The sequence below is a fragment of the Boleophthalmus pectinirostris genome, unplaced genomic scaffold (assembly GCF_026225935.1).
Source record: "Boleophthalmus pectinirostris isolate CB_2022bp ecotype Guang Dong unplaced genomic scaffold, ASM2622593v1 HiC_scaffold_4, whole genome shotgun sequence".
Lineage (NCBI taxonomy): Eukaryota > Metazoa > Chordata > Actinopteri > Gobiiformes > Gobiidae > Boleophthalmus > Boleophthalmus pectinirostris.
Genome location: NW_026571353.1, coordinates 33,639,007 through 33,647,348, shown reverse-complemented (window position 1 = coordinate 33,647,348; position 8,342 = coordinate 33,639,007). Strand labels below are relative to the sequence as shown.

Sequence of the window (8,342 nt, the reverse complement as noted above, 5' to 3'; positions counted from 1 at the left end):
GTGTTTGATGGGCCAGAGGAGATTTTAACCTGTCATGAGGTGGTGACAGCACTGCAAATCAGAAGTAGTCCCCCTGCTGATGTGGTGATGGCATAGAGGGGAGAGGGGTCTGTAATCATACTCACTGTGCTCAGATTGGGATGAAGTGAAAGTAGATGATCTCGTCTTCAGATGGTGATGAGGGACAGAGGGGTGAGCTGCTATAGTGATGATGTGATACTTTTTGTGGGGATAGGTGACATGCTGTTAGCTCCAAGTGGTTAGGGGTCGGAGTCAGTTGAGTTGGTTGCAGTGTATTGGTTAAAGGAGACATACTCTGCTAATTCAACTTTTAACTGCGTTCATGTTATAGTGGTCTTGGCCGCGGGAAGCGGGTGTGCTGGGGGTGCTGCAGCATTCCCTAGTGGCAAGAGAGAGATTTTTTTTTTTTATGTATTCAAATATTTAGCATAATTTTATGAATTATATATGAATATTTTGGGAAGTGATTTTGACACATGTAGGCTATTATGTGTATTTAGATTTTAATTTAATTATTTTTAGGCCTAAACATGCAGGTTTACTGAAATTATGCTGTCAATGTCAGTTTTTCCGCTTACTAGCTAACTAGCTAGCTCGCTTCACAGCACTCCCTGTTAAAAATTACTTCCAGCGGCTCTGAGAGTTGTTGCTGAACACTGCTTTACTCAGACTTTTGATTGATCCATGTGTGTTTAAGTAATGTAGTGATGTACGGCATTTGAGACTTGAGGGGTCACAAAATATCTGTTCTCATCTACCCCCTTTCCCCGCTCCTTGTACTTAGTTGCAGTCTTTGAGTCATACACGATGTCCTCGCCTCTAGAGACATGGGGCCTGTAAATGGCCTTGCTAGATGCTGCACTAGCTATCCAAACAGTTAAACGTAGACCCAGAAGAACTTCACAGAGAGCGGCTGGCTTTGGTGAAATTTACTGGTTCTTTGTCCCGTGAAACTACAACAGCAAACACATACAAAAATAGCCATTAATATATGTGCCAAATACATTACAAATTACAAAAAGCACCAACAATTAAAGTAACAGTCAATGAATTTAGGCAGTTAGCATAACGGTTAGCATAGCGAAATTAGCATATGAATCGCGGACTAATTTGCATAATAATTGTGTACCAAAAACGTGCTAACTAGTACATTTCTAACACAAAAGGCAATATTAAAGGTGTACAATCATGTTTCACCATGTAATACTCACAGACGATGCTTGAACAAACACCAAAAAGACTCAACAGAACCAAAGGGCGGCCATTTTGGAGGAGAGAGGCCTGAACAACAACTTCCTGTCTAACATTCTTCTTCTACTATTATTATCACAGAAATAAACTAAAGCGACCACTAGATGATGTAACTTAGCATTCAATAAACATAAAACAGTTAAATACAGTAAACATAACACTCCCCGCCTGGGATATTAACTATCCCACATTAAATAATCAGTCACTAAATTTCTCTGGGGACAAGAGCAAAACCACTTCCGTTACTGGGCGAGAGAAAGTCTTTTTGTTGCCAGCTTGAGAAGTGGTTACTTCGACCTTCCTGACGAGTCCATCTTTGCCTGGAAAGGTCTTGGTGATGATAGACATGGGCCACTCGTTCCTTTTTGCCTGAGAATCTTTGAGCAGAACAATGTCTCCTTCCTTGAGACTTTGCTTCTTATCCTGCCATTTGTGGCGTAGCTGCAGAGTGTGAAGGTACTCGCGTCTCCATTTGGACCAGAAGGTGTCAGCGAGACTTTGAACTCTTTTCCATTGTCCTTTCAGAAGTATCTCTTTTTCAAAGTTGAGTGGGCGATGTGAATCAAGCAAGCTATTGCTCTAATGAGGATGCTGTAGTTGGAGAATCTTTCAAAACGTGTTGGATTTATTATCGGCTTTGTGACATGTGTCAAATTTGTTGTTACGAGTGGACGTATTTCTGTGTCGGCAGTGGGGTCAACAAGGTCGTAGTTGTCTGGAGAAGGTACCTGTGTGGAAGATTTACGGAGAAAGGCTGGTCCTTCTAACCATGTTGTACTGCTCAGTTGTGCTGCTGTCACAGAACGGGACCCGAAGTCAGCTGGGTTGAGTTCAGATGGAACGTACTTCCACTGGTTTGAGCGTGTTGACTGGAGAATGCGTTGGACTCTGTTGTGCACATACACGTAGAATCTTCGTGTCTGATTGTATATGTACCCGAGCACAACTTTGCTGTCAGTGTAAAACTCAATATTGTCAAATGTAATGTCCATCTCTGTAGTTATCAGCTCTGCAACTTCAACTGCGAGCACTGCAGCGCACAACTCTAGTCTTGGGATTGTGAGACCTGCTTGAGGAGTCAGCTTCGTCTTTCCAAACACAAAGCCAACTTCTGTGTTGTCTGATGTGGATACTTTCATGTAAGCGACGGCAGCAATAGCCTTTACTGATGCATCGGCGAATACGTGGAGGCCTCTTTTTTGAGCATTGGTTGTAGAGATGGAAGCGTAGGGACGTGGTATTTGGAAGCTTTGCAAATCTTGAAGAGAGTCCCTCCATTTACACCACTCTGCTTTTGTGTCATCTGGGAGAGGTGAGTCCCAATCTTCTGTTAAACTGGTAAGTTCTCGGAGTATCTGTCTACCCTGGATTGTGATAGGAGCGAGGAACCCGAGGGGGTCGTAAAGACTATTGACTGTAGAGAGGACGCCTCTACGAGTGAAGGGCTTTTCATCGTATTCGACCTTGAATGTAAAAGTGTCTTTGGCAACGTTCCACAACAGCCCTAGACTGCGTTGTACTGGTAGATCTTGAGCGCAGAGGTCTAAGTTTTCAATGTCTTTAGATCTGTCCTCTGGGGGAAAGGCTTCTAGGACTGCAGGCCGATTGGAGGTGACTTTGTGTAGTCTGAGGTTTGAGGAAGCGAGAGCCTTCTGTGCTTGCTTTAGAACATGAACGGCTTCTTGTTCGGTGGGAAATGACTTGAGAGCATCATCAACATAAAAATCTCGCTCAATGAATGTGCGCACATCGCTTCCAAAGTCTGCTTCACCACTAGCTGCTGCTCTCTTTAGGCCATACATGGCGACGGAGGGAGAAGGACTGTTCCCAAAAATGTGCACACACATGCGATACTCAATAACTTCGGAAGACATGTCATTATCTTTGTGCCATAAGAAGCGGAGAAAGTCTCTGTGGCTCTCTTTGACGACGAAGCAGTGAAACATGTGTTCAATGTCAGCTGTTACGGCCACTTGCTCTTTTCTGAACCTCATGAGCACACCAATGAGGCTATTGTTGAGATCAGGTCCGGTGAGTAACACGTCGTTGAGAGAGACTCCTTCATATGGGGCACTTGAGTCAAACACAACTCTGATTTTGTTGGGTTTTCTCGGATGGTAAACCCCGAACAGAGGCAGGTACCAGCACTCCTGATTCTGACTAAGAGATGGTGCAACCTCGGCGTGTCCTTTAGTGAGCATGTTCTCCATAAACTCCAGAAAGTGCACTTTCATTTCAGGCCGTTTTTCCAGAGTGCGTCTGAGTGACATAAGGCGGTCGTAAGCCAACTGTCTGTTGTTGGGCAGCCGTTGTCGCGGAGATCGGAAAGGCAGAGGACCCACCCAGCTATTGTCGCTGTCCTGATAGAACTCAGAGTCCATTATTTGGAGAAACTGCATGTCCTCAACTGATGGTGCAAGTTTGTGATCTTCTGATGTGCGTGCAAAAACTTGTTGACCAATACTGTCCATGTTACATCCTGATACACGAGGGCTTGTGAGGCAGTGACAGTACTCAGGAATCTTTGTAAATGTCTCTTTAACAGTAATCTGACTGTTGCATGGCTGGAGATGACTCGCACGACCATTCTCTAATATGAATGTCTTGTAGCTGCTCACTTGTGGGGGTCTGTGTACTCCGTCAAGGCAGACGTCACCTACGACCACCCATCCCAAGTCAAGTCTCTGAGCGAATGGGGTGTCACCAGGGCCGTTTATCTGCTCTCTGACTTTATGAACCCTCAGCACATCTCTGCCCAGCAGGAGAAGTATGTCAGCGTTGGGGTCCAGTGGTGGGATCATGTTGGCAATCTGGTGCAGATGGGCGTGGTGATGAGCGGCTTCTGGCGTAGGTATTTCTGAGCGGTTGTTTGGAATGTCATTACATTCAAGGAGTGTTGGCAGAGGAAGACTTAGCTTTTCATTCACTGACTCCACCATGAAGCCGCAAGCTCTTCTTCCTGATACTCCTGTAAGCCCAGCACACGTTTTTAATGTGTACGGGTGGTTCGCTCCTTGGATCTGAAACAACTCGAAGAACTGTGAACGTGCAAGCGAGCGGTTACTCTGTTCATCCAAGATTACATACATTCTTTTGGACAGTTCTTTGTGGCCAGCAGGGTACACATTCACAAGCGTGATCTTAGAACATTCCCTTGCACTCACTCCTTCTCCACACACCTCAGTACACCGAGAGGTGACTTCTTGGACGTCCGCTTTGCCACTCTCCCCGCCATGCTGTGGGGGAGGGGGCGATTTAGACTCTTGCGGTGCTGGACCTGGATGGAGAGCAGAAATGTGGTTATTGCTGTCACACTCTGTGCAGTTGATCTCTGCTGTACAGTTCTTAGCGAGATGGTCAGTGGATGAGCAGCAGCGAAAGCAGATGTTATATTTTTTGAGGATCTGTTTTCGCTCCTCCAGAGCTTTCTCTCTGAAGCCTCTACATCGCTTTAAAGGATGGGGTTTGTTGTGAATTGGACACTGTTTGTTAGGATTTACTGCACTTTTAAACCTTTCTGCATCAGTTTTGTCTTGTATTTGAGTTTTGTGGACAGATATGGGCACTCTAGAAAATCTTTCAGTCACATGTTTTCTCTCTGTTGGTTGGTTAGAGCTGTAGAGGTTAAAGCTGGGGTCAGTTCGTGTTTTGGCTTCAGTTCGTATGAAGTTGGCAAACACAGTGAATGGAGGGAAGCTGACACCATGATCACGTTTGTACTTTGAGCCATAATTCATCCACTTCTCTTGTATATTGTAGGGCAACTTGTCAACTATTGGTTGGATTCCTCTGGACGTATCCAAATAAGACAAGGCGGGTAAGTAACCATCTAACTTGGCTGCCTCCAGCTCTAGCATTAAGTCTGCAAGGTCACGGAGTTTGAAGGGATCTCTGGATGTGATTTTGGGAAAGCTTTCTATCTTATGAAAGAGGGCTTGTTCGATAGCCTCTGGAGAGCCGTATTCTTCTTCTAGCCTGTCCCAAGCCATAGCTAAACCAGCTTCAGGACATCTGATGTTAACAGCTTTCATTTGTTTCACTTGTCTGGCTGAGTTTTTACCAAGATAACGTACGAGCAAATCAAGTTCTTCCCCTGCTGATAGGTCCAAGCCTGCTATAGCGGTTTTAAAAGAGGACTTCCACGCCCAGTAGTTCATAGGATGGTCATCAAAGCTGGTAAGGCCTGTAGTTATGAGCTGACTGCGGGCTAGGTATTTGGCCAGGTCATAGGTTGGTTGAGTTGGGACATGGCTGTTGCATGCGTAATTTGCTTTGGGTGAAGTTTGGACAGGGGGTTTGAAACTTGTGGACGGAGGTTCACTGAATTTAGTTCCAGAACCTGCATAGTTTGAGTTGTCTTCTTGTATTGCAATGACAGGTTGAAAGGGGTTTTCTGGGGCAGTGTGATTAGTCTTTGCTGGGATCGGTACCTCTGCTGCGGTGACACTTGCCTGCTCTAGAACATACTGAGCTGTGCGTTTTTCTTTGCTCTCTGCTAGGGATGGCCCATAAGCTACACTGCGTGTTTCATAGCCCATTTCAAGTAATCCAGCTTCCAGTGAATTAGCTTCTGCTATAGCAGCTTCCTTTTCTTGCTCTGCTCTAAGTGCATCTAAAGTGGCTTGCAGGCGTGCTTGTTCAACCTTTATTTCTATTTCTTTCTTTGCATATAAGGCTCTTGTTTGAGCAGCTTCAGCTTTTGCTTTTGCTTTAAGTAGTTCGACGCTAGCTGTAGAGTCTGCCTTTGAGGATTTTTGAGAGTGGACAGACTTAGCATAACTTCTTTGGGCTTGGTTTTCAGACATTTTTAGCTTTGTGTTACTTGTGTTACTTCTTAAGATGGCTGGAGCTCCGTGTGGTGGTTTCTGTAGCTTTGTTGCTTGCCGTGGTGCCGTCTTTTCACTGTAAATGGCCTTGCTAGATGCTGCACTAGCTATCCAAACAGTTAAACGTAGACCCAGAAGAACTTCACAGAGAGCGGCTGGCTTTGGTGAAATTTACTGGTTCTTTGTCCCGTGAAAAGACGATGCTTGAACAAACACCAAAAAGACTCAACAGAACCAAAGGGCGGCCATTTTGGAGGAGAGAGGCCTGAACAACAACTTCCTGTCTAACATTCTTCTTCTACTATTATTATCACAGGAATAAACTAAAGCGACCACTAGATGATGTAACTTAGCATTCAATAAACATAAAACAGTTAAATACAGTAAACATAACAAGTAGTATTTAGTAGTAGTAGTAGTAGAAGCAGTAGTAGTAGTAGTAGTAGTAGTAGTAGTAGTAGTAGTAGTAGTAGTAGTAGTAGTAGTAGTAGTAGTAGCAGTAGTAGTAGTAGTAGTAGTAGTAGTAGTAGTAGTAGTAGTAGTAGTAGTAGAAGCAGTAGTAGTAGTAGTAGTAGTAGTAGTAGTAGTAGTAGCTAGTAGTAGTAGTAGTAGTAGTAGTAGTAGTAGTAGTCGTAGTAGTTTACAAAAAAAAAAAAAAAAAACATTAAAAACCACATGGATCATGACCGAAAGGGTTTAGGATGAAGTAAAAATTACTTAAAATGCCTAAACGTATTAAAAAATGACAGAATTCCAAGTAAAAAAAGCAGCATATAAACAAAAATTTGCATTTACAATTTCACTTACAACTTACTGTATATATAAGAGATAAAATATAAATTAAAACAAACAAAACTGAATGCACAGAAGACAATCTTGAAGAAAACATCATGGAAAAGTAGATTTTTTTCTGCAGATTTGGTGATAAAATGTCGATTATTTTTACTGGCGATTATCACAATTATATAAATCCACCACAAACGATTATTGTGTACCCTTTTTTTATCACGATATTACTGTTTATTGTCCCATCCCTACCTCATGTGTACACAGTCTTGGGGCAGTTTTATCTTGCGGCATGAGATCGCGTCCCATCCATACTAAATGTACAGCTTTTACAATTAACCTTTTGGTGTAGTAATAAAACCTTCATTCTGAGCACACGGCATGTTTCACAGTCTTTCTATCGTCCTGAAAACAGATATTCAGTCACAATAATCAATTAGTTGTGATTAATCAATTCACTTCTTCAAGCACTAGAATCCAGTAATGAAAAAAGGGGCACTGATAAATATAAAAACGCTGGAGATACACTGCTTCTGACCCCATTTGCACAAGTAACATCTTTTCGAGTCTGTCCAGTCAGCTCCTTTAGGGGAACCACATAATTCATTTCCCTTAAGTAGGCCTGGCCCAATAACTATAACTCTGTACGGCGCTTTGCCTATCAGTGGCGTGAATAACATGCGTCTACTGTAAAATTCAATCTAGTTTTATTTAGAATGCATTTCATATATGGAATGTTAAGAAGCACGTGTGTGGTGAATCCGTGTATCATTCGTTCATTCGTTTTTCAATATAAAACTAAAAATAAGAAAACGAAAAAACAACAGTTTTCTTCGTTATTTGTCTCCAAAACCAAAATAAAAAAACGGATAACGATTCGTTTTTTCATTTTTCGATTTTGTGTTTAAATGAAGAATGGAAAAAACGGATAACGGCCGTTTCCCGTTTACGTGACTTCCGTGACTGCGATGCCGAACTTTTGCACCGGGTACGTACTGAACTAGGACTGATCCAGGTCCGAGACCAGATCGAGACCAGAGCGGGACTGAGACCGGGACCAGACCAGGACCAGAGCGGGACTGAGACCGGGACCAGGGCGGACTCCGAGCTTTGACTCCGAGCCTCCACGGGGTCCGAGCCTCAGCTTCGAGCTCCGGCCCTGCCGTGGGCTCTGAGCCTCCGGTCTGGTCCCGGTCTGGTCCTGGTCTTGTCTCGGTCTCGGTCTCAGGCCCGCTCTGGTCCCGGTCTGGTCCTGGTCTGGTCCCGGTCTCAGTCCCGCTCTGGTCAGTCTGCAGTCACGGAAGTCACGTAAACGGGAAACGACCGTTATCCGTTTTTTCCATTCTTCATTTAAACACAAAATCGAAAAACTGAAAAAACGAATCGTTATCCGTTTTTTCATTTTGGTTTTGGAGACAAATAACGAAGAAAACTGTTGTTTTTTTCGTTTTCTTATTT

At 43.6% G+C, this 8,342-nt stretch overlaps 1 protein-coding gene across 1 annotated transcript; it reads right to left on the bottom strand.

The window, feature by feature from the left end:
* Positions 1 to 935: 935 nt before the first annotated feature.
* LOC129411372 (uncharacterized) lies at positions 936 to 6,358 on the bottom strand. The gene is made up of 2 exons (XM_055162124.1): positions 1,233 to 6,358; positions 936 to 974 (listed from the first exon to the last, which is right to left on the bottom strand). Exon 1 carries the CDS (start codon positions 6,075 to 6,077, stop codon positions 1,794 to 1,796), a length of 4,284 nt encoding a protein of 1,427 aa, XP_055018099.1. The 5' UTR covers positions 6,078 to 6,358; the 3' UTR covers positions 936 to 974; positions 1,233 to 1,793.
* Positions 6,359 to 8,342: the final 1,984 nt, after the last annotated feature.

Coding starts and splice junctions, on each gene's coding strand:
- LOC129411372 (XM_055162124.1), bottom strand. CDS start 6,077: ATGTCTGAAAACCAAGCCCAAAGAAGTTATGCTAAGTCTGTCCACTCT.